Below are 27488 nucleotides of genomic sequence, written 5' to 3'. Positions count from 1 at the left end.
TCACCCATTTTTCCCTCTCTATGGGTTTGTTTATTTTAGATGTGGGTAATTCGGTATGCAATTTTTCTGTATCTGGCTTCTTTCACTATGCATACTTGGAAGGTTTATTACTTGGAAGCATGGGTCAGTAGCACTTCATTCTTTTTTACAGACGAAGTTTTCCATTGGATGACAAATGAACCAATCGTTTGTCAGCTGAGCTCACTTGGATTGGTGTTCTACACATTCGTGCCCAAGTTCTCCGGTGGACTTGTGTCTCCATTTCTCTCCCGTAGATATCTAAGAGTGCAGTTCCTACCGTGACTTTACATTCAACTTTTGGAGCAAATAACAGGTTGTTTTCCATTTTGCTTCCTTGCTGCAGTGGGACTCCACAGGAGAACGATAGTGCTCTCTAAGTAAGGCAAATGAGTCTCTGGTAGTTTAAAGAAGTTTTGTTATTGTTGTTATCTGTTAAACATCTAATATGTAGGAAGAAAGTTGCTAAATCTCGTTTTTGTCATTTCCAAAGGTGAGGAAATCGAAAACTATGAAGTTCAAAGGGAGTCTATGGAGAACTGTAAAGTAGCCAGGATTTGGGTGTCTCTGAACTCCAGGGTTCCTTACTATCCTTCAAGGTGTCTCTTTGGTTGTCACAGTCTGTTCCTGGCATAGACAAGGTGTGCTTAGTGGCAAGGTCATGACTACTGAGTGTCCAAGCGCCAAGAAGAGCACTCTATACAATCCTTATGTAGGCACGTTCAGGCCAGGCCCTGTTTCCAACAAAGCCGAAATCTTAAAGCTAGGGCGGTCTGAGAAAGGCTACCTTGACCTCCAGCCCAGCCTCTAGGCTCTCAGGTTCCTTCTGACTTCAGATGGAAGTCAGATTGCAGACTTGGTCAGCATTCCCAGCAGTTAGTTGCTCCTTCTCCCCAAGCCCCGCAGGGCGCGCGTGAAGGCAAGCGCGCCGCCTAGCCTGCGCGCGCACGGGAAGCTCTGGCAGCACGCGCTCCCCCTCCCGCCCCGCCTCCCTCGGCCCCGCCTCCTCCCCCTCCTGCGCCCGCCCGCCGCCCGCCGCCACTGCCGCCGCCGGAGCTGAGTAGTATGGCATCGAGGAGAATGGAGACCAAACCTGTGATAACCTGTCTCAAAACCCTCCTCATCATCTACTCCTTCGTCTTCTGGGTGAGTGACCACTTCTGGCTACTGGCCGGGCCGCGGTCTATCAGACCGTGTGGTGATGCTCTTAGAAAGAAAGGTGGAAGGAAAACCCAAACCCCAAACCCGATCTTAGCCGGTGGACAAGGAGACAGCCGCAGGCTGCTGGGTCGGGGCTGTGAGATGGTAGGGTGCAGGTCTGGGCTGCTCCAACCCTCGAGTTTGTCCGACGAAGGCTGAAGTGGGCTGCGTGGTGGCGGTGGTTGCAGATTTTCCACTCTTCCCTCCCCCCCAAAAAAATTTTTAATGCATTGATTTCTTAAACTCTCAGGACAGGATCAGCCCCTGGGGAAAGTTGTTGTGATTTGTCTGTTTTCTCTTTTGGACTTCTCTCCTTACCTTACCAAGCCAGTTTTGGGTGCCTGTTGGAACTAATGGAGCTAACCTGTGGCGGGCTGGGAGCGGGCGCAGGACGGCGGGGTTAGATCTAAGATCCTGACTTAGTCCTAACCCTGCAGGGCTGTGGGAGAGAGTCGCCAAGAATCTTCTGCCTGACTGGACAAGGGCGATCACAGTCTCCCAAGCGCACTAATGCGGGACAGGCGCCGCCACCGCGTGGAGGCGCACAGAGAGGGTCTTACATAAGCCAGGGGTATCTTTGAGCTTCCTCAGCGACTGGCTCTTACGACCCCTTTCAGATTTCTTTCCACCCCTTACTGTTTCCACCCGGTTATTGTGTTTTTCTGTGTGAACCCAATCTGCAATGCCCAAGAGGAGGACCCCCTACCACCTGGTGGCTGCGGCAGCGCCCCTGTTCCCCACCTAACTGGTACTGCTACTAGTCCTTGAGCTCAATGCAGAAAGGTGACGTCAGCCCTTCAGCCCAGGCCCGCGAAGGGCTGCGTGGTGCACCTCGCTGAGGGATGCGCCCTTCTGTGCGCAGGAGGAGGGAAAAGGGGAGGAGGGGGCTCCGGGCTTATGCCTTACCTCATCCTGTTTGGCAATTCATGGAATCATTGCAGGGTTGACACTGCAGTGATTTCATTTGCAGAGGTGGGTGGTACCTAAAGACCATTCCCAGTTCTTTCTCTCTTCACATAGATGCCCACCCTAGTTCCCTCTTCCCACCTCAAGCCACAGCCACCCTGCAAAGGAATGAATACCTGCCACCACCACCCTGGCCCCCCGCAACACCATGATCTGGGTCATTCCAGCTTCCAAAGCAGTCATTTTGAAACCTGAGTCTCTATTTAAAAAGATAGACAGATAGATCGATAGATAGATAGATAGATAGATAGATAGATAGATAGATAGATAGATAGATAGAGAAAAAAGAAAGAACCAGGCTTACCTTTGGTTGTTTTTTTTTTTTTTTCCTTGCCCTTACCACCCCAATATTAACCCTGTTTTTGCTTCAGAAGTGGAGCACAGTATTGAATGATGTACCTATATCCGGATTGATGGTAAACTGGATTGTTTGCAGTAGCCAAGGCAGGAGCTGAGATTTATTACAGATTTAAAACAAAATCCCTAACGTTTCTAGGCTTTTTCTTGCCACTGACATTGGTGATCTTTCGGGTCTGGAAAACCATGGAGTGTGGCAACAGAACAGACCAGGGGCTCTGCAATGAGATAGAGTAGCAAGACCAAAACAGCCCATCACATAAGCCAAACATAGAAGCTGAGTCTTTCTGGAATGGAAATGACACAGGTTGAATCATCTCAGGAATGGAACTGTGCGCTAGCTATACATTCAAGGATCTTAGCTTATGTTTGCCTGGAAAAAGCAGCAATACTTGGTGGTGATAGTCCAACTTCAAAGAAGCCATTGCTGGGCACTGGTTTTGCTCTTTATAGATCTCTTTAAGTCTGCTTTTGTTTTGTCCTTTGTTATATACTTCCTATTTGTTAACTGGAGTAAATCTATGGGTGGTTTTCTTAGGCTCCTGAAAAAGAAGGTTTCTGGTGCAGGAGAAAGAAGGAATGCTGGTTTTGGAGCATTTCTGAAGCCTGGTAAAGGAAGAAGCATTTCAGGCTTCGGCTTTTCATATGGATTATTTAACTCTTTTTGTCTCACCCCATCCCCATCCAATGACTCAGTGCCTCCTAAAACATCTGAAACGGTCAATGTGTTGTCTGCCCCTGCAAGTTCCTCATGATGGCGTTTTCATTTATTTTTTTTTTAAACTTTCAAGATTTTCATCTTCTTAAATATTTACCCAGAGTATTTTCACTAGTTAAAATAGGATTCAAGGATCATTTCAGATTTTACAATCAAAAGAATGAGATCTCTCCAGAAAATAGGACAGTTCAAAGATGTTTTTCCTAATAAGCCGTAGTCCAAATGCTGTTTTTTTTTTTTTAACTGTACCTTAAGTGCTATTTTGAACAACGCAGCTTTACTGAGGCATACTTCATATGATACATGTCACCCATTTAAAGTATGGTATATGCATACATGCTTAACATATAGATAATTTGCATTTTCGGTATTTGTTATCTTTTTTTGTGTATTCACAAATACAGCCATTTACTACAGACCATTTTCAATTGTTTCATCATCTCTGAAAAGAAAACCTTTCCTGTCCCTTTCCCTCCCATTTTCCCTCCCACTTGTTTCTCTCCTGGAGCCAGTCCTAGGCAATCATGAATCTATTTTCAGTTGCTATAGATTTTACTGTTCTGAACATTTCATACACTTGAGGTCATGTATTTGCCCCTTTTGACTGGTTGGTTTCAGTTAGCATGACACATTCATGATTCATGCATGTCGTTAGTCTGTGTGAGTACTCCATTCAGTTGTATGGCCAAATAGAATAGCTTTTTGTGAAGATACTGTGTTTTATTTCTCCTTTGTCCATTGGTGGATATTTGGGTTGATGGGGGTCCTTGACTGTTATGGATAGTAAGATTCTGATTTATGTGCCATTTGTGTGTGTGCCTATATTTTCATTGTTTTTGCCTATGTATTTGGGGATCTGTATGGAATCATATAGCTCTATGATTAATTGTTTGAAGAATGGCCATACTAGTCTTTCAGGCAAGTGCTCCATTTTATAGTCCTTTCAACAGTGAGGGTTCCAGTTTCTCCATGTGCTTGCCAGCATTTGTTACTATCTGGCTATTTAATGTAGCCATCCTGGTTCCTGTGCATTTAGATATCTTACTGTGTGATTCTGCTTTGAATTCCTTAATGAATGCTAATGTTGAATATTTTATAGTGCTTAATGGTTGTTGGTCATCTCTTGAAAAGATATATATTCATATTCTTTGACCATCTTGTTTATCTATTATTACACTATTAATTTCTTTTATATTCCAGGTATAATCTCCTATCAATATGAAGTTTTTGCAAACATTTTTTTCGATTTTTTGGGTTCCCTTCCCCTTAGCTGTCTTTTGAACTGTGAAAATTACATATATGTGTATGTGTGTGTATGAGTATACACATACATGTACAAATGTATATGTATTATATATGTATATGAAATGCAAATGGATTGGCTTTTTGTTTGTTGCATTGTTCATGCTTTTGATATCACATGGAGGAATCCTTTGCCAAAGATCACAAGAATAACCTGTTAAAAACTGTTTATAAGTGTTATTTTTGAATTGGGTAAATATAATTGATATATGACTATTTCTTGAATACCTAGCACTATGTCTGACACATGGTAAGTACTCCAATTGTTTTTTTACATTTCTGGACTTATGCCATGTAATAGAAGAAAAGGATGACCTTGTACTCTTTTAAGGGTAATGCAGAGACATGATTAGTCAGAGTAATTTCCATTGTGTTTTCTGTGAGTTGTTTTAATTTTACTTCTTTCACTTCAGTTTAGGCCGAGGAGTAGAAGGTACTTCATGTTAAAATGATGGTAGGTTAGTTACGTCAAGAAGTATTGGCCTGTACCAAAGCAAACAGATTGTTGGTTTTATCTGTATTCTTAGGTTTACAGTCATCCCCCTTGACTGCTATATTTCGATAAAGCTATGATTCTCAACAGGGGACAATTCTTCCATGTTTGGCCATGCCTAAAGCCCATCCATCTAGAATGGGTTCCACTGGCATTTAGTGGGTAGAGATCACAGGTGTTGCTAAGCAGCCACCTGATGACTCCTTGCAGTAGTTGAGCTCTGCCCAGTATCTAGCTCAAAAGATTAATAGTACTGGTGACCTTTATCCTATCGAGACTGAGCAGTAATGAATGCTATGAAAGAAAGAAGAGTGTGATGGGAAATTTACTGTTTCACCATATCACAGCATGTTCAACACAACCACTTTTAAGAAGAAAAAAAAATCCTCACTGGTGTGCCATGCTGGTTTACTTGAAGATTAAAGGTAAGTGACTCTTTACAGATTGTGTTTCTAATGGCTAGGATGGTTTTCCTTTCAGTTCAGTGATATCAACCGGAATGCTGGAGAACATGTTCTTACTTTCCTTGATTTGTATGTTTTATTTTCAGGTTTTATTTCAGGTTTTCAGAGGGAAAAAGCCACCTAGGAGCAAGTTATTCTGTGCTTTAAAGACTAGAAAGAGTATTGCATGGTAGTTTCCTTGGGAAATGTTTACATTCTAAATAAATGAATGAAAAATGAAATGTATCAACTACTACTGGTTTAGTTATTAAACCCACCACAGCTGGGGGAAGCTTTCAAAAGTGTACTATTTTGAGTCTGTTTGTGCTGGATTAAATGTGTTCTTTCTATTTACATATCGATAGATGACTAGGGGACTTAGGGACTTGCTTACATAATAAAGACTGTTAAATCCTTATACTTTTGTGATCTCTTTTGTTGGATATTTCGGGCAACTGTAATTGAACTTAAGTTTGTATAAAAATATCAATCTTACCCTATATAAAACTAAGGTTCTTATTTTCGTGAGAAATATAATTCAGAGGCAAACAAGAAAACCTTGTAAATCTGTTACTTACCAGAGAATTGTTTTGATTTATAAGCTTTTATGGACTTTCAATGCTCATCTGAGTTCTAAGGTAAGATTTAAATTGACTAGACTACATCTGAACAGTATCATGAAGAGAAATATACTTTGCTTCATTTCATGCTTCATTTTAGTGAATATTGGGTTTGATTATTTTATTGTTTAAGAATGTAATTAGCTTACTAATAGCATTATTAAATCATTCCAGTGAAATACCAGTGATTTTTCTTTTCCTTTATAAACCATCATTAATCATTTGGAGGTAATTTTAAAATAATATTATTTTGCTCTCTTTTTATGGAGCAACTTTCAGTGATTAAATTGAATAAAGAGGGGAAAATCCTAACGAGAGGCCCTAACATTTACAGAGTGTTTGGGACGCACACTTACTCCTGACAACATTGTTTCTGTTCAGTCCAGCAAACGTTGGTTGGAATGTCTGTCATATATCAGATATGAAATATTCTAAAAGATGTCATCTGTTCATTGTATACACACTTGGCATTTTCGTTACATTTATTTTTAATACACTCAATTCCAAATTGTTTGTTTCTAGGTTTTATCTGTTGTTGTCACACTATAGAAGATGAAGATTTAGTTCCTTTGTCCCCTTCCTTTTCTCTCATGGGCCCATTGTCCAGGGATGTCATTTATCAGTGTATCATTTGGTTTAAAGCAGTATATTCTCTTCATAGTGGAGCCATGTGGCGTGGATAGTTAGCAATCTGTAGTTAGCAATCACCTCCCTTTTTTTCCTTTGCATCTAGTATAGTATTCACTTTCATATTTTTTTCACTAATTCTATCTTTGCTCAGTATATTCAAGCAGTTCATGGGAACTTTCTGTGGCCTAATGTTATAGACATTTGTCTTGGATTGGGTTGGCTTTCAATTTGAACTAATTTTCTCTGGGCCTCCACTCTGTTAAATCCTCAAAGTTCCTAAATATTTGTTTGTTCTACTTCTTGATCCCCCCCCCCCCCTTCATTTTGGTAGAGCAAATTTCCATGTAGTTTTCTTTCTAGGAAAGGGAACATGGGAAGTCATATACTGAAGTCTTTACAAATTCAAAACTCTTATTTGATGCTTCCTTTATCTTGATAGTTTGGGGGAAGATACAATTGTTGTTTTGAAAGCATTTACATCAAAAGTTTTACTGTCTACTTTATACATTAAAAAAGGTAATAAAGTCTTTTTGTTATTAATGTTGAAAATTTGATATTATTATAATTCTTCTTCAATCCTGCTTCCCCCCTTTGAAGGTTTTTTTTTTTTTTTTATTTCTTGCATAGTCACAATGCTCCGAAATTTCTCTCTGAAAATATTAGGAATTTTTATTTTAATAAAGTTTTTATTTTTTCATTGTTTCTTCCAAATCATTTTGTTTTAGGGTATGTTATAATCACAGATTTTGGGGTTTTTTCTGCTAATTATTTTATATATGTTTAAAAGGGGGTTATCACCAAAGAGTACACATGGTGGGACTCATGGCTCCAGCTGCATATGTAGCAGAGGATGGCCTTGCCAGTCATCAATGGGAGGAAAGGCTCCGTGAAGTCTTGATGCCCCAGTGTAGGGGAATGTGAGAGTGGGGAGGCAGGAGTGGGTGGGTGGGCAGGGGCACACTCACATAGAAGCAGGAGGAAGGGGAATGGGATAAGGAGTTTCCAGGGGGATATCAGGAAATGTAAATAAATAAAAAATCCAATTTAAAAAAAGAGGGGGTTATCTAAAAACATTTGGAAGCTGTTATCATGATTCTGTTCACATGTTTGCTGCTTTTAAGTTGTGTGACTTTGTTGGTCTGGGTGAGTTTTATGAGCAAGATCAATACTTTCCCCACCCCCCTAGATTTTGTCTGTTGGTCTAATCAGATGACTTACAGATGAATCTTTTTATTACTTTCTGAACAAGAAGGTAGCAATATAACAGACCCCACATATGGTATACAAATGTCCACTGTGTTCTTGGGTCAGGGACTTTTCTGCTTTGCTCTCCAAGGGTTACATCTCTGAACCTATGGCAGAGTGAGAAAAAAAAAAAAAAAACAGAGACAGGAAGTTGGAGGTTTCCTAATTGCTCCTTAAGCTAGCGCTTTCTTCTTTCAGCCTCCTTCCTTCCCTAACTTCAGCCCTCTGGGTCTTCTGGAGGTGATTTGGTATAAATACCTTTATTCTGGGATTTTTCAAAGTGACTAAAATATTTTTGGTTAGCTCTCAGGATATCAATATGTCTTTTCTCCCCTCTTTGCTACTGTAGGGTTTTAAAAAGATCTTTTCAGTGTCACATCAGGGGAATTTTGGGAGTTAGCTAAGATAAATGAATGTATACAATCCATCATCTTTAACTAGAAGTCCTTTCTATCTATATCTCTACTTTGCATGCTATTAATTAAATAAGCAATTGATTCTGAGTGATTGAATAGAACATGTAAATGGCAATAGTTGTACTATCATAAGTACTGGTACAAACACACATACACATACATATATACACACATATACACATATAGTTAGACAGACTTAGGTATATTAGGCAAGCACACTATCCTATTAGTATATGTATACAAAACTGTTTTGATGACAAGGAAAATATTCTATGTTGGAATAGGCTTACTAAAGCATAGTCTCTAAAATGTCATCTGGTTATCAGGGACTGGACAAATTGGGATGATACCCTCAAGGTTACTGGAAATTTTTCTTTCCTTCTAATTTCTTCCTGCTAGGAAAAGACTCAATATGGTGTTTTCTGACTTAATTCGGACTGGACTAGACCAACTTAATATGGCTGCCTAAGAGTTTAGCATGTGATGTTCATATGGTAGGATAGTCGATGTGAAACTACTCTCTTTATGCTATTACAGTTATAGGGCATCCATATGATAATCTAGAGAATATTCTCTTTTTCAGTCATCTTTATTTCCCATATACACTACGAGGTTAGGAGATGCATATTATCTTCTATACCATCTGGGGAACATTAAGCCATTTCTATCTAGGAGTTGCTTAGAAGCTAGCTGAAATTTTGTCAAAATTTAATCCCAGTGAGAGTTCTTGATTTGCTCTTACTGTGGGCTACATTGTGATGAGGCATTGGCTCAGCATCACATCCTGTTTGAAGTATGTATCTCAGAAGGTGTTGAGAACGGGAAGTTATTTGTGACTGCTTCTTTGTTTAAACACATTAAACCCTTAAGACTGATGACTAATGCCATGTCAAACCAACACTTTAAAATACCTTCCTAAGTTTTTCTACTTTGGTCCAATTCCAGTAGCTTCTGATATGAGCTATCATCATCACTTCATGGTAGCAAGCAGGTCATTGAATTGACGAGGAAACGTCTGTTGGCTCTTATCCCTCTTGCTGGGACAGGATGCTTTCCATACTTGGCAGAGCATTTTATTCTCTTAATACCCATCAAGAAAAGAATGAAAGGGAGAGAAAATAGAAGAGAGGTTTTTTTTTTCCCTTTTTGTTTTTGTTTTCCATTTTGGTTTCTGATCAGTTGAACATGTAAGCATTTTAAACAATCTAATGATAAAATCAAGGATCCTGCTTCTGTCTAGAAATATTCTCTTTAGTGCCTTCTTGAAGGTGAGTATTTCCCATCACAATCTACTTTTGGAGAAGTCGGTAAGCATCCATGTTAAGAGATAATCAGTTGAGTCTAGAACAGATACTAATTGAGCAGCTTAAATCAGTGATTTTTTAACCCATTTTTTTTCTCAACAAGAATTGCCTTAAGTTTCCCTAAAATAAATGTCTAAACTATGTTCTAAGATGCTGTGATTCAGTTGGTACAGATGGGGTTCCAACATAATAGTTTGGAAATAAGTTATTTCAAAGATTTCCACTGTTCAAATTGGATTCAGTTATAAACCCCCAACCCTAAAAACACATAGCAGCTAAAAGCAGGCCATTTTATCTTGAGTCTCTTGGATTTGGAGGGAGCTAGGAAGTGTTCAGAATGGGCTTACTAACTGACTCTTCTTTGTCTGAGGCAAGATCTATAATGCTTTCCTCAAAACTAAAATAGCTTTGTCACCCTGAAGAGACTGCACTTATCATTGCTAAATAAAGCAATGCTTATCTAATCAGCAAGGGTCTTCCTTTTGGCACTTATTTATTCATTGAGGGTAGAGGTACATCACAGTATGTAAACAGAAGTAAAAGGACAACTTGCACAAGTGGCTTCTTCTACCCTGTAGGGTTTTGGGATCAAATTCAGTTCAGGCTTGGTGGCAAGTGCTTTTATCTGCCAAGCCATTTTGCTGGCCCACCAAAGGTCTTCTTAAAGAACAAATTAGCAGTCATAATTTTGAAACCTAAATTAAAATTTGTTATGCTTAATTGCTATGAAGAGGGGCCTTGGTATGTATATTAGGAAGAAAAACCCACAAAGTGGTTCTGATGTCTGCTTGCGATATAACTATTAATTATACATAATAACTCTCATTATGAAGTTTTCATATGTGGATATAATGTATACCATTTTGTTTTTTATACCCACAGAACTGGTATTTGGTAAACATTTACAGATGAATTCTTGGAGATTAGAGTTCTTTCTGTTCCATAGAAATACACACACACAGAGCCATCATCTAATATATAAAGCAAAAAGATGAATTAACTATTTATCAAAGGTAGAAAGAGCTGTGTTAGTCAATTGTAGTTTATAAGTAAAGCATATCTTTTGAGCTGGCTTCAAATTTGTGTCTACAAAGTAGTGGGCTTGGAGAAACTAGTCACCATGCTAAACTACCACTATTATTTATGATTCGGTTTATCTTTCAAATGTATAAATACAAAACATTAAGATAGAAAAAGATAAAACCATCTTCTGTGGCTAAAGTTGTTATTTATCTCAAATTCCAGAGTCTAGTTTAAAAAAAAAAAAACCTAAGAGAATTTGATATGCAGGCTGGATATAAGGTAAGCATAAAACATTAACTGCCTTTCATTAGTTCATCACACAAGCCTTAGAAGAAAAAAGTACTCTCTTTGCAGCACCAACAAAAATCATGACTATTGCAGAAAATAGTTAATAGGAAATGTAAGGAAGACTCTGATACAATGGAATGGAAGAGAAACGTCACTGAAAATAAGCCCTGAACAGATTGAAAGAAACCTATGTACTCTTGAGATGCAATATCATGAAATTACCAGTTTTCTAAAAAATTATTTGATGTATATATATATTTTTTTCATATAGAATTCTGGTAGAATTTGGGGAGAGAGGGTAGTACTCGATTAAATTATATTGTTACTGTAGAAACAGATAACAGAAATTAGTAGGAAATTGAGAAGTAGGTACCTTATATATAATAGAATATACAGTTAGGGGGAGACAATGACAACCCTGTACAACCCTCAGATCCTGGCATTCATGCCTGTGTGCCACCCCTTCTGTTTCAGTGCCATGAGGACATGTGATTTGCTTCTTATAGAATATTATAAAGGTGATCAGATGTGCCATATAATCATATTACATAGGATTTTTACTTACTGAGAGGCTGTGTCTCTTTCTGGCTTTGAAAACTTAAGCTCCTTGTTGAGAGCTGCCTTATGGAGAGGGGCACATAGTGAGGAACTCTACCTTGACAACCAATGAGAAAATGAAGCCTCCAGTTTGGCAGTATGGGAATAACTGAATGCTGCCAACAATTGAGTGATCTTGGAAACAGGTTCTTCTGTGACTTGCGCATTCTGTGAGCCCTACCTGACACTTTAATGGAAGTTTTCTGGAACCAAAGGCAGAAGGTATTGCTATCCTGTGCCTCGATTAATGACCCCACAAAACCTAATGGAACAGTAAATGCATTTTGTTTCCAATATCTACTTTTGATACTATTAATATTATTATGAAATAATACATGACACAACTGGAAAGTCACTAGTCAGTATTGTATAACATTGGTTTAGAAAAAGGCTAATAAATAAGAGGGCACTGAGGAATCCAGAAATAAGGACTTGTGTACATTACTTAATAAATGAAGCAGGATGTTTTTCTAGTGGGAGAAAGCTAGTTTTAAATGCTACTGGTACTACTAGATATGGAAAAGTAATTGGAGCTTTTGCCTAAATCACATAAACATTTTCGGTTAATTTAAGTGTTCAAATATAAAATAAAGCAAAAATTACATTTATATATAAAATATAAAAAGTATAATTTTATATAGATGTAATATGTAGAGCTAGGCTTGATGGCACACACCTTTAATCCCAGCATACTTATGAGGTAGAAGCAGGCAGATCTCGGAGTTCAAGGCCAGCCAATTCTATCAAGCAAATTTCAGGATAGTCAGGATTACACAGAGAAACCCTATTTTGAAAAACCAAAAAGAACCAACCAACCAAACCAAAAATCCAACATAGATACAATATAGGCATAAGAAAGATAGCTTACTAAATTAGACCCTCGGAAGCAAATAAAATAATGATATATTTGGTTATCTTTTAAAAAGTATTTAACAAAAATTGTAATAAAGTCAACTAAACTGTGGTGAGGTCAAACAAACAAAAGAACAAGCTTGTGCCAACTGTTAACATTGCTTTCTTCATTTAGCCATTTATACAAAAGCTCTTATTTCTAATGGACATTGTCTCTCAGTATAGATCAATGACTCTGTTTTATGACCAACAGTAAGTACAGTTGAGGCATTGCTACTCTAGAGAAGCAGTTGGCACCGTTTTACTATCCAGGGCCAGATAGTAAATATTTTTGGTTTTATGGACCATGCATCTAATTAGTGTTAAATGAAGCCTGTGCAGCATAGATAATAACATAGATAAATGAATAAGGCACTAGCCCAAGCAAATTGTATTTACCAAGCCAGATGGACAGCCAGGTTTCATGCATGGACTGAAATTGATTGACCCCTGCTCTATAGGCTGCAGAGAGAAGGGAGGTCTAACCCTTACTTTCAGTAAATCATAGTGTAAATTTTACTATGGGCCAGTGAGAGTGGGAACAAAGCAAGCCTCTCACATCTTCTACATTGACAAAGGCTACTTAGACCCTGTCCAACAAAGTAACCACTATAGTATTTCAGATATGAATATTCTAAAGTAAAATGTGCTGTGTTAAATTCACATCAGATTTTGAAGTTTTAGTACCAAATGCAAAGCGTCTCATTTTGTTTTGGTTGCATATTGATAATATTTCAGATATATATTGGCTTAAGAAAATCATATTAGTAAGACTTAATTATATATAATTTTAACTTGAGTGTTGTTCAAAATTTAAAGCTATAAATGTGAGCTGGGTATAGTGGTTTATAGCTATACTCCCTGCACTCATGTGGCTGAAGCAGGATTTCTATGAGTATAAGGCCAGCCTAGGCTGCATAGGGAGTTTCTGGCCAACATGAGCTATAATGTGAAGACCCTGTCTATATGGCTTGCCATTCTATCTCATTTGGATAGCCCTGAACTAGAAAAGTGATATAGTGTACTCGTGTTTGGAGGGACTAGAATGAGTTTAGTCATACTAAAGGGAAAGGTGTGTGGTCTATTTAGGTATGCTAGGCATAGGTTTTATTATTGGTTGACTAGGACTGACTGGCTAGCACAAGGAATACTCCTTCACAGTTCTGAACACATAGATGAGAGATATACTTTACAGGTCTAGTCTGAAAGCATTAAATTGCCATACAAAGGCAAGAGAAAGTGAAACCAGCTTACCTAGCTAGGAAGTGAAGTCTAATTTAGGGTGACTTGAGAATGAGCAGTGGAGGACAGAAGATGGCTTCTTTAGGATATATGGCAAGGACGGTATTCTGCGCTTAAAGATCCTAGCTGATGTTGATACCCTTCTGGCACTGCAGACCCTAAGGAGCTGGTTTAACATTGATAGGATCAGTTATAGTTTGTATATGCTTAGTTTGAGATAACAGTAACTTTGAAGATAGGTTGACTTTCAGAAGTTTGCTGTATTTTCTAGCTGATGGTGGTGAAGTTTTGGCCATCTCTGTACTGTGTGGCACCTACCTCTCACCCTCCGTGGTCACAGTTGGTTGACCTGGGGAGAAAGATACGAGTTGTATTTGTATATTGGCTGGTCAGTGAAATGTGGGGTCAGGTGAGCAGAAGAGAATGGCTCTTCCTTTGGACTGGGAGAGTAGAGAAAGCACCTGTTGATGTTGGGCAGGAGAGAGAAACTCAGAGGAAGGTAACAGCAGATGCATGCACTCTGGAGACATGGAATGGACACTGTGAACTCCAAGTCAGTAACTCATATAGGTTCCTGGAGAGCCAGGTAGCAGCCCAATCATTTCCCTTCCAGCTGGAAGTGGCACTTCATGTTTCTGGGAGGCCCGTCCAACTGGGGAGTGACTCCTAGCCTCCTCGGCTCCTGTTCTCTTAAATTTCTTGTCTAACCAGGAAAGGTGATGAGTTGGATGTTTGAAGTGGTTAGAAAGGCAGGGGTGGAATTACTAGAGCATCACAGGAGCAGTGTGTGGCTGTCAGACAAGGTTGGGGAAAGCCCATAAGGTCATTTAAGAGGCACGAGACAGTTGAGCTATCCTTTTCAACTGTGTGGTACGCCCAGAATTCTAAGCACAGTTAATGCTATGTTGCTTGCTGATAATAGGTGTAGCAAAGCATTGCACCACCAGGACTAAAGGAAGCCTGTGTTTCCAGTAAGTCCTGTCTAAAGGATAAAGGTCCTCCTTCATGGTGGTAGCAAATCATTTGAGCAAGTTACTCATTAAGCTCCTTAATAGCAGCTGCTCTTTTTGGGTAGTGAGCTTTGAAGTTCTTTAGGTTTGTATTCTTCAAAGATGTTTCAAGGACAAACAAGTAATTGCTTTGTATGTTGTACTTTTTTAAAAAGAAGGGGTGCCTAGAATACAGTGGTATTGCCCACCCTGATGGGGTTGGTTATACATGCTTTCAGACAGGTAACTCTTTGAGAGGTGCCTCAATGCCTACTTGCAGTCAGTGATGGTGGGTGGTGGAGGGGACTTCCTTAAAGTCTAATGACCACTGGAAAAGAGATGCACTGCTCCATATTGTCAGGAACACAGGACAAAGTATGAGACGTTGGGAGTGAGCTCTGGATAGAGCGTCTCAAATATCCTTAAAATAAATATAGAAAAAGAGAGGCTCATAAATGAACACTCCAATTAAGAAGGTATTTAAATGAGTAGTCTAAGCAAACAGCATGGTATGTGACATGCTGCTTTTGTAAAGAAAAATAAGTACATGGAACAATTACTGAAGAAGTCTCCACACACAATGTTAGCACTTATGGCTAAGAGGCAAAATACTTTATGGGTTCCCTTTTGGTGTATTTTTCAAGGCTTCAACTAGCATTGCATATAGAAGGTGTTACTTTTATAATGAAGAAAGCAAGAAATGCTTTAAGACATTCTATATATTAAATCCTATATGATTTTATTTCTCAAATATGGAGTGCTTTTTAAACATATATCATTTCATTTATCATGGAGCAGTTTATCAGCTCGATCCTCTCTTATTGGGTTGAGTAAATGAAGATCAAAACCAAATTTAACTTGATTCTTTCTAAGTCTTAAGTCTCTTCAAAATAAAGGAAAATGTCTGTTCCTTTTGGGCATTAACTTTCTGTGCTATATTATAAAGATAATTTAAGAAAATAATATAATTGCCTGCCAATCAGCTCTATCAGATCTTATCATTATGCTATTTTTGCCTTAAGCAATTAGTTCTTAAAGAAATATGAAAATTTTACACTCAGTGCCCTATCCTGTCCTCTCTGTCTTAAATATAGTTCATTAGTTGAGTCTATTTTGTACATATTTAATCATATATATGTATATATACATATATATATATATATACCCCAATAATTGCTATATAGCATTATTTTTATGTTTTTAAAGTCCACATAAATAAATCATTCTAAGCATATTGCCTTGAATCTTAGCATTTTGGTTTAACATATTCTGTCACGTTTCCATGTTAATAGATGAGGCTCAACCTTAGGGATTTTCAAGCTGTGCCCCATGAACCAAATCTACAGACATCTCTTTTTTAAAATTTTTTATTAGATATTTTCTTAATTTACATTTCAAATGCTATCCCAAAAGTCCCCTATACCCTACCCCCGCCCTGCTCCCCTTACCCACTCACTCCTACTTCTTGGCCCTGGCGTTACTGGGGCATATAAAGTTTGCTAGACCAAGGGGCCTCTCTTCCCAATGATGGCTGAGTAGGCCATCTTCTGCTACATATGCAGCTAGAGAAACGAGCTCTGGGGGTACTGATTAGTTCATATTGTTGTTCCACCTATAGGGTTGCAGACCTCTTCAGCTCTTGGGTACTTTCTCTAGCTCCTCCATTGGAGGCCCTGTGTTCCATCCTATAGATGACTGTGAGCATCCACTTCTGTATTTGCCAGGCACTGGCAAAGCCTCACACGAGACAACTATATCAGGGTCCCTTTAGCAAACGCTTGCTGGCGTATGCAATAGTGTACAGACATCTCTTTTTGGAAACAAGCTTTATGTGTAGTTGATGGATGCTTTTATGCCATGACAGCTGTCACAAAAGATTGTTGTGGAGAAGGATGAAGAACACCTTAGCTTATCCTACTTCAATAATGTGATTTTTTTGGCTGAGGCTAAGAATTTAGCCAAGTTGACACAAGGCAGATTAACAGGAAAATATATATATTCACACTGTGTTGACTTTACATATATGTTGAACTGTCACAAGAGAGCAATGGTCTGAAGACATGACCAAAACAGAAAGCTTTTAGATTTTTAAAAGAAGTACCAGTAAATACTGGAATTAGTGATGGGACAAGGAGATCTTGACAGGGGATAATGAATTCTAGTGATATAATTAAGAGACATATAGAGGGTGTAAAGCTAGTGAAAGATAAGGGCTATTTCACTAGGTTTATTTGTATGAGTCCATTGTGGCATGGCTCCCCAGTGATTGTGGGTTAGTTCTCATTCTGGTTTGGGTATACTTCTCCCTCCCAACGGAATCTTTATGGTTTGCTTCCTGTACAAATTGGCCAGTCAGACAGTTTTTCTGAGCTACAGTGTCTCAGATGTTACTAGATCAAAATGATCAATAACCAGTAAGCATCTTTGGGATAGGATTGTCTTCACTCCTTTGCTGTGTGCCTTGGAAAATATAGAGTATTTACTATCTCTCCCTTTATAGAAATCTATGAATCCCTAGTTCATTTGTTGTGTGATATGTCATTGTCCATTCATTTTTTTCCTTCATTGGGACCTTTTATGTTTATTTATAAGAAGTAAAATTTGATGAAAGTTTAGATACAAACACACACATGTGGATACCATATATTTCCTTACTGTGTATGTTTAAATGTCTCCAATAAAGCGTATTGAACATTAACATTAATCAATTCAACTTTTATGCATTTTGATCCTATTTTCTGACAGTTAGAAAAATAAATTCAAGATAGACTTTACCCTGTTAGCTTCTAGGTGTTTTATTTGGCAGTTTGGAAGGGGATGGTATTTTCTCCTTGATTAGATTATTTTTGTCTCCAAGTGGACTATTATGACTTGAAGGGAGAAAAGGGCTGTGTTGTCCATATGGATCAAACATGAGAATCATGACTGCTGGCAGCAACAGTATCTACTCTATGCAGTTCACTGGATTAGATCAAGGTGGTGATATTGCTATGAACCCATACTACTGCTGTATGATTATTGCGCAGTTAGTAAAGGCAAGGATAAGGCTGACCATTACACATGTGTTATCTTGTTTAGTCCTCATGCCAACTTGCTGAGGTAGTAATTACTGTTCCTTATTTTGAGAGGCGGTCCCCTGAGGTCCAGAGTGTGGCCCACAGTCATGCCTGAAATGGGGTTTTGTTATAGACCTCTTCACCCTTCTTGGGCCCAGCGTCCTGTTTCCAGAGCACATCTCTCGAGGGTAAGCCTTTGGAGATGATTAGAGGTTACTCTGTGAGTCCTTTCCTAGTCACCAATTTGCTTGCCTGCAAAAAAGAAAAATTGTTTTTGCTCCTATGAACTGGCAAAAATTTCCTGTACAAGAAAGAAATCTTCTAATTTCTTGAATGATCCAAGTTTACAGCTCTAGTGTCTCTGATTATTTTGGTTTATAGTTTTGGAAATATTCCCATTTTTTTTCTGTCCTTATAGCTCCAAGCTTCAGTTTTCCTAGTAAGAATAACAATACTTTGCAGACTGGGGTTACAGGCTAAGGGACCCTAATAGGAGGTACACTGTTCTTGTCAAGAACTAAGCAACAGCTCCTGCTTTTCTTTCAAAAGTCTGAGTCTATAACGAATCTTCCTTTTTTTTTTCCTTTTTAGTTCATGGTTGATGTAAGTTAGATAAGACATCAAAAGTCCTGAGAATTTTCACTGGGTAAATGATACTCTCACTGTCACTTAAGATTAAATTATCTTATGCCTTAAAGATTCTAAATTGTTGCCCCAAAGCACATGAATATTATTTATCCCACTGCTATAAAATATAGTTGACATGTGAAACTGATTCCTATGGCAACAAGCCCCAGACCACTTTGAACAGCCGGAAACCAAAGAAGTAAAAACTGCTAGGGATGCAACTTTTCCCTCTGCCTTTGCCCTGAAGAGTGCTAAAGGCAGTGGGAACTGTCAGGCATTTTCCTTTGGAGCTGACACTAACTAAGCTGTTATCTAATCCACACATGGACACACAGATAAGGCTCATTTGCACAGCTGCCAACTCAGGCTTTGCCTGTTGATGTGATCTTGTTTCCACTTTCTGCATCTGCTTTTGGGGGGGGGGGGGACAAACCTGACCATTCCTAATTTCTGTGAATAGTGACAGGAATTCTTGCCTGTATAAGGTTAATTAGCTGTGTTATCTCTGATGAGAAGAGCTTAAGGGACTGGAGAACACTGGATAAAGTCTAGTTAAAAAAAAACGGAAATTTCCCAATGCTGCTAAATTCCAGTTTCAAAAAAAAAAAAAAAGACATTTGTAGATAAACATCTCTATTTTTTTTGCTTGTAAAACCAATTCTATAATAGCAGTACCACACACACACACACACATACACCCACAGTAAATACTACATTGTGTTTGGATCCTCTGACTTCCCTCTACATCAAGCCTCTTTAATTGTAAAGATTTGATTAATAAGGATTTTGGAATATTTTATTTTTGAAAAATCTATTTGTAGGGCCAGCTGAATGGCTTATTCAGTAAATGGTCTGATCCTTAGGACCCTTAAGGTAAACACACACACACACACACACACACACTCACTCTCAAAAGTTATCTTCTTTTATGACTTCAAAAGTTATCCTTATATGACTTCTGTACTCATGCTTAGAATGACCCCACCCCACACAAAATAAATAAGCATAAAATTTTAAAGAGTAAAACTATTGGTAGACTGGTGTCATGAGCCAGAGACAGAAACCTTCATTCAAACCTGAACTGAGCAGCGTATATAGAGTTGTATTGCTTTTTTGTTTTAAATGTAAAGTAGTTCCCTGTGCTTATTTCCAGCGACTAAAAACATGGAATTTGTCTTTAATTTCTCCTCCATCTCATTTCTAGCTTTGTCAAATCTCTCTCTTATCTGTTGTAGCCAGTTGCCGTAAACCAGCGGTTCTGAACTTGGGTCCTGACCCTTTAGGGGTCACATATCCAACACTCTGCATATCAGATATTTACATTACAATTCATACAGTACTAACTGCTCAAGTACCAACAGAAATCATGTTATGGTTGGGGGCCACCACAACTTGAGCAACTTTATTAAAGGGTTGCAGGATGAGGGAGACTGAGAGCCACTGACTGCTGTTTGCCTGTCTTCTCATTCATGTAGTACAGATCACCAAGTCCTGTTGAGTATTTTTTGTTTGTTTTGTTTTGTTTTGTTTTGTTTTTAAAGATTTGAGAGATTTTAATTGACAGGCATGGTTGTATATAGTCTTTAAGTCTGCCCAAAGCAGACAGACTGAGAGCTTTCTAATCCTTCAGAATTTTATCTGGTAGTGACCTTGGAAAGCATTTACATCCTATCCCTTCTCTTCATTGCATTGCCAATTCATTTTCATCTATATTGTCCAAAGACCATGACAACAGTAAAACCAGTGCTACCATCTTGCTCTTGGTCTTGGACCATCACAGCGATTTGGACTCCTACTCCAAATCCCTTCATTTCACTCCTGTTTGTGATTTTTATTCTAAGCAAGCAATTTGTGTTTTTTTTTTAAGCCAAATTGAAAAAGAAAACAGCCATTATAAAACCTATAAAACCAAGTTCAAATATTTTTGCCTGCTGATAAAACATTAGTATCCCCATACAGCCTCCTTCCCTTTCCTATTTTTAGCTTCCATTCAGGTCACTGTCTCCAGTTCTCTGGTTACTAAATCTTACTAGTCTTCAAGAGTTTATTCAGTGATCACAGTCCCTAGGAAGCCCTGCCATCTCTCTCTCTCTCTCTCTCTCTCTCTCTCTCTCTCTCTCTCTCTCTCTCTCTCTCTCTCTCTCTCAACTTTGCCCAGCTATTAAAGGAGGAAATAGACAATAAACATGGAGAGAAAGAATAGCACTTCAAGCCGTGATGAGTGCTCCAAAGGAATAGTTCAAGAAGTGATGGTATAGGGCCCTAGTAATAGAGATGTCACAAAAGCTCTCTAAGGAGGTGGCATTTAAGTTGAAACCTGAGGGGTAAGGAGGCTCAGAATGTAGATTGAGATGGTTCAGAACCCAGTGTGATTTCTGTTATTTGCTATCCATTGTTAAGCTGATTACCCCAGTTATCTGAGCTGAAGCAAGTAATTTAGAAGTCAATTTATTGTTTGATTGCTATTACTTGACTCCTATTGACAGCTGGGCCAGATTTGCCCTCCTAAAGATGAATTCTTGTAACAGGAAAAACAAAGCAGAGCACAGGAACCTCATTTTGGGTAATTGGCACCCTTCTTTGTAATGACAAGAAAAACATTTTGACATGAAATAGAGTTGTCGCTCAATGATTGTTTACGGCTAATGTTTTTCAGTTGTAGATCTGGTCCACATGGAGGCTTATGTACACAATGTTAAGTCTCTCAAATCCTCCTTGCCTGTTTGCCATCTGAAATTGTCTATTAAGCATCAGTTCCCGCTTTAATTATCCTAAACCCATTGTCAATTGAATCTCTTTGTTAGATTGATTTTTTTAATACTACCAGCTCTAGAGTTAATCTGTTTTGTGACACCAATCAAATTGTTTTGAAATTATGAACTTGAGAATGCCTACAGGAGAAGCACCTTGTGCTCTTGACCACCAAAGCACTTCCAATTCTCTTGTAGCCTTTGTTTTCATATCTTCCTCGTAGTGTAGATAAAAAGCATCCCAAACACACAGAATTCCATTTTTCCTAGTTAGTGCTATTCAGGTATAGATTTGGGTATGGCTAACTGGTTGGGTGTCTTGTGCCTGAGATGAAGTCTTTTGTTTTGTGGAAGAAATGTAAAATATTTGTCTACTTTAATTAAAAATCAAGTAATAGTGTAGTTAAATTGTTGCCCCTTCCAGAAGCTAGCTAAGTCACTGTGATACAGACTTTCGTTCCTCTACCCCTTGCTCTAGGCAATTCTATGGAGATGTTTTACTTTCTTCTTGACTTTCCCTGGAGTTGGCCCTCCTGTGTGATCAGAAGGCATGGAAGACTATTTAGTTTTCATAATGTACAAAAATAAACCAAAGTGGAAGAAAGAACAGAGAAGGAATCGAGAAACAAAAGAAAAGAAAGCAAACCCGTCCCCTTGATTTTGAAAGTGATATAGATTGGTGAGAACTGTAGTTCTTCACATGTTCTGGCTAATCTACTCAGTATTCTTCCAGCCTAGCAGATGTGTGATAGTATTGTAGTGTTTCCATTGTGTATCTTCATAGTTCATAATGGAGAAGTATATTTTCATATCTGTGCTTTCCATTCTTATATCAATTTGGGTCTGTATTTCATTTTTCCCCTAAAAGACATCTTATTTTGCCCTAACCATTATGAGTTGAATATAGGTTGCTCAGATTATTCTCAACCACTATTTTGCCTGTCATAAAGCATTTTGTTGCCTTGTCTCCTATTACAGATCTGGTTGGGAGTTGTAGAATAATTGACAAGCTATTAATGCTTTGAGTACTTTTGGTCTTGTCTTGAGGGGAGGTTATTTCCTTGAATATTTTTCCAAATGTGAAGTCATGTAACAGTTTGTTTCTTTAAAACTGGTATGGCACATGTTAAAAAAAAAAAAGTAAAACGATCAGATTAGCTCCTTATACAGAGTCTGTATTACAAGAGGCCTTATTTACTAGGCATTTTTGTTAATGTTAATAGTATTATAGATTTTTCTTAATTAGACTGAATGTTGAAATTAGAGGTTAAAATGTAAAAAATCCAATTTCTTGAAAGTAATTTATTAAAAGTCTAATATGTATTAGCATTCCCTCATCAGTGTAGGGATGTGATCAATTCCTTGAATTCTCCTGTGTTCTGCTGGAGCAAATGGCCCATCTATGGAGCTACTTGGGAGAGGTAGTCAATGACAGTGATTGATGGTTATAAAATTTATCACATGAGCTTTGTGACAGCTCTTGGAAAAGTGTACTTGAGGTGTCCCCAGCTTTGGGTAGTCGCATTAGCTAGAACAGATTACATTGATTGCCTGTATTTGAAGGTGTCCCAAAAGACTGGTAAACTATCATCAGTCTTCCATTATTGTTCTTTCTCTGAAATTGTGACCTTTCAACTTGGTCGTTAGCAGACTTTACATATTACACCTTGCAATGGGTGTCTAGTCCATGGCATCTTGGAGAGATGTTAGTTCTGTTCCCATTCCACCCTCATCGTCATTTGGCAGTGTTTGCAAAGAGTTTTCGTTGTCACAGTTAATGGAGGGAAGTGTGAATCACATGTAGTGAGTACAGAGTAGGAAGGCGATGAATATATGACTAGCATCACACAGGAGACATAACTGTTAAGTGTTCAGAATTAAGTAGCCCTGGGTATTGGGAATGCTAAAACCAAAAGCTCCAACTTAAATAAATTTCTTTTCCTTTTTGTTTCTTTCAAGATGTTATTTCCATGGTTGTCAGTTATTTATCAGTTCATATTCATGTTCTGGGAGACCTTAATTAATATTTCTCAGCCAGCTTTGTTTTGGAGATTTTACACACACACACACACACACACACACACGTTCACAAGCCCATAATTTGGTGAATGAATTTTGACATGAACACTTATCCACATGTATATAGCTATATCTGTCTATGCATATAAACATTTTGGGGGATACTAACAAAACCATGTAATTTTGCATACAGGCTGAAATTTAAGCCCCATGGTCGCTCCCTTGCCTTGGAGTCAATTCCCAGTTCTGAACAATAACAACAAAATTAGTGTGTTTGCAGTATAGTTCTATAGTTTCAAATATGTCGTCTTAGTTAAATGGCATTACATTTTAGATGAGGAGGATACTTGTAATCTAGCTATTGATTGGTAGCTTGTGACTAATTAGTAACATCTATGTGATAATTCATGAAGACAGCCATGGGCGGGTGTGATATTTCCACTCTCTCTTAGTATTAACCATGATGCTGCTTTATGGTACTGACAGGGTCACATTTCAACATCTGGATGATTAGCATAGGAGATGTGTTTCACATTACAAAATAGATACTCTACATTAGCCTATGGCAGAAGGTGTCAAGTTTTATGGCCACAAGTTTCTGGGTTCCCGTTGTATTTTCTGGAGCCAAATGTTTTTCTTGGAATTATAAATTAGAACTAGGTATCTGGTGCAAAATCAAAGCATATATTTTTCTCCTAAAGAATAATTTCCAGAAGGTTGGCTTTAGGGGAGACAGAAATCGACTTGGATAGGTAGTCATAGCGCTACTTGTCTATGGTGAAACGCATGGAAGCTCATACTTCCATAGCTGAACTACTTCCTTACAGTGAGAGGTTTGCTTTGGCCACTAATTACCATAAAGACAGTTTGGCAGGTGTTTTCTCATCCCCTGTAAGTCCCTTTCCAGGCAATATAAAATTTGTACTCCTAGTTCTAGAATGAGCTGGCCAATATAGCTCCAGAAGGAAACACAGAAAGTTTAGAAGTCTGGTGCTGGCAGGGATTCTCCATTCATGGTCTTCTATTTGTGTTATAATGAGAACACACCAGTTCTCATTGGATGGCAGAAAGGGAAGTGCATAGCAGAGCTGAAACTGTTAGAGCTATTTAACTAAGTGCTAACACTGTTGCCTATGGGTTGCAGCGATCATGGTAATGTTTCTGGTTTTATTTGGGGGCTTATTGTAGGCCACTATCAACAGTACAAAAATGATACACTGGGAAAAAATGTGCCTACAAGTTGAAAATGTTGGGCTTCCTGTTTTTCCCCTCTTGAATTTACCCAGCAATCAAAAACTGCTGGAGAAAGAAATCATACTTCAATAATCCTGCCAAATCCACTATGTAATCTTGGGATTATTTGTGTGGTTCTACATGATAGCTTTAGTATTTCAGAACATTCCTGAATTAAGTAGCCTTCTAACTTGACAAAAATCATGGCTTAGCTTGTGGTAGCACACACTGTTTCAAATGATAAGAAAAGACTATTTGGGGAGGGGCTGGAGAGATGGCTCAGTGGTTAAGAGCACTCACTACTCTTTCAAAGGACCCAGGTTCATTTCCCAGCAACAACATGGCCCTTAACAGACATTTATATATATTTACTTTAAAGTGATCCAATACCATCTTCTGACCTCCTTGGGTACCAAGCATGCCCATGGTATATATATATATATATATATATATATATATATATATATATATATGTATATATATATATATATATACAAGAAAACATTTAAACATAAAATTAAATGACCAATTTTTTTTAAGAAAAGACTTTGAGGATTAATGTTTGTCTTAGTCCCCTTTTCCTGGGTCTCTGAGCACCAGGCATCATCTTTCTTTTAAGACAGTTGAGTTCTGAGAATAATCCCAACTATTCTACTGATAAGACGAAGTGGGTATAAAATCCCATCCCTGACCAAGAAACTATTTGTAGTTGGTAGCTGCTGAGAGAGGGAAATCAGTTTTCTTCAGTGTTCTAACACTGGTTATATCAGCCTCGCTCCAGGGTAGGCCTTATGCTCAGTAGTAGTTATCCAATACAAAATGGACTTCTTGTTTTTGTATATAATGTCTTTTGTTATTCCTTGGTGGATTTTTGCCTTTTTTTTTTTTTTTTTTTTTTTTTTTTGGATTTTGGTTGGTTGTTGGTTGGTTTTCTTCTTCAATTTAGTTTGGTGGGGGTAGTGAGAAAGAACATGAAGTTGTGTTAGATTGGGATTTGGTTGAAATTTGGTTATACGTTTTCTATTGTGTTGTTCTCACTGTTGATGGTGTTTGATTCTTTTTCAGACTGCAAACACATTAAAGCTAACTATCCACTGTTTTGTTGCACATTAACAATTTTTCCATTTCTCTTAGACTTTACAATGTAGATGCTGTTTAAACTGAGTTGGGTGGACAAGGGCATGAGGACGCTGCAGTGTTATAGATCATTGGAATTTAACATTCCTTAACCTCTCTTTAAAGCCCTATGTACGGCATACTATTAAGGCATCATGACTAGAAATTCTGGTCTGCTTTAGATTCTATAATATTCCATTTTTTGTGATTTTTTTTCCTACTGTATCCCTGTATCATTTTTTTTTTGATTTTGTGAGATTAAGCTCCTTAAACCATGAATAAAACCTATACAACCAGGATATGGCCATACCACCTTAAACACAACTGGACTTGTGTAATCTTGGAAGGTACATAAAGTCAGGCTTACTGAGTACTTGGGTGGGAGAATTTATATATACATGTCACTGAGAGTTGTTGTTGTTGTTGAGTGAGTTTCCTGTATCTGTCTAAGTTATTAAGGATTTCCTTTTATACTAATTTCTGGATGTGATTTGCAGCCTTGGTATTCATTCTTCCTTAAATTATATGTATATATAAAAAGTATAAATGTGACCTCTTTAATGGAGTAATTCATGGCATCTACATATTTATCACTGTAGTATGGTCATTTCTGTCTCTCAAGGAATTAGTTTATTTTATCTATAATAGGTTTTTAGATTTATGAGCATAAAGTATTAAGTAACACAAGATTAGGATTTCAACAGCTGTAGAATCTATAGTAAGTTGCTTCTCTTAATCCTCATATTGGCAATTTGTGAAAGGCTGATCAATTTTGTTGATTTTTCCAATAAACAAACAAACATTTTTGTGGGATTGAACTTTTTTCTCACTATTGATTATTGAAGTTTGATCTTTTGCTATGTATTGTAATACAAATACTGGCCCCCAGGGCCTGGTTGCCTCCAGGGAGGAGAGAATCTAAATGTAGACCAAGTGATGCCATATGATCTTGTCCCCCATGTTATCCCTGATTGGTGAATAAAGATGCCTACAGCCTATAGCTGGGCAGAATTGAGAATGGCAAGGTTTTGGGTTCCCAGGTTTGGTATCTGAGGAGAACCTCTAGGAGGAGAGAGAGGAAGTGGGGAGAACAGGAGGCACCATGGGGTAAGAAGCTCAAAACATGGCCATGAGGGCTGGCCAGTTGGAGTTAATAGGAGCCCACATGGAACATGGTAAGTTATAACTTGGGGCTTTTGATAGGGAAGTAGACATAATAGCATAGAGGGTAGATATCTGCCCAGCTCTAGGACTGATTAAGGCTTAATATAAATATAAAGGTTATGTGTCTTTTTTCTGGGAACTGAATGATCAAAAACAGGACTGCGATCAAATACTTTCTACAACAATTGATATCTTTTTTATTTCATTAGTTTCAGCTCTGATTTTATTTCTCTTGTTTGCGTGTTTTAGGATCCATGTTCTCATATGTGAAGGTAAAAGCTGGTGCCATTACTCTAAACATTTTTTTTTCTCATATCACTTAGTGCTATAAAATTTTCCCTGAGCACTGTTTTGGCTACAAAACATTTTTTTAAAATAAATAGTTTCCCAATGTGAGTGATTATCAATTGGAGATAGTGTCTTGCTTGCGGATGAGAGATTGTCCACTAACCTTTGGTACTTCTGAGGCCCTTTGGATGCTGCTTTAGTCTCTGTGAGTTCGTATGTACAGCAATCCTGTTGTGTCTAGAAGGCAATGTTTCCTTGCTATCCTCTTACAACAACCATTTGTTCTTGCCTCCCATTTATATATAGATCATTGAACCACAAGGGGAGGGATTTATGTAAACATTTTTTAAAACCTTAATTTAGTGGCCAAATACTGTTTATCCAGTTAGGAAACTCCGCTCTAGTCTTTTCTCCCCACTTCAGCATAGTAATATTAGTTACTCATGGTGCATTTTTTTTTTTGGTTAGTATTTGTACTATATTATGTTTCCTC

General features: G+C 38.1%; 1 protein-coding gene across 1 annotated transcript in view; it reads left to right on the top strand.

Annotated features, from left to right (window-relative positions):
* The first annotated feature begins 1058 nt into the window (after positions 1-1058).
* Tspan7 (tetraspanin 7) overlaps positions 1059-27488 on the top strand; it is a 102445-nt gene continuing 76015 nt past the window's right edge. Inside the window, exon 1 of the mRNA XM_021153134.2 lies at positions 1059-1164. Coding sequence (XP_021008793.1) covers positions 1084-1164 — 81 coding nt within the window. The 5' untranslated portion in view covers positions 1059-1083. The remainder of the gene's footprint in view (positions 1165-27488) is intronic.

Source organism: Mus caroli, unplaced genomic scaffold, assembly GCF_978045245.1.
Source record: "Mus caroli unplaced genomic scaffold, Mus_caroli_1 scaffold_5, whole genome shotgun sequence".
Classification (NCBI taxonomy): Eukaryota; Metazoa; Chordata; class Mammalia; order Rodentia; family Muridae; genus Mus; species Mus caroli.
Note: the sequence above shows the minus strand (reverse complement) of the source record. Positions and strands in the feature narration are given on the sequence as shown.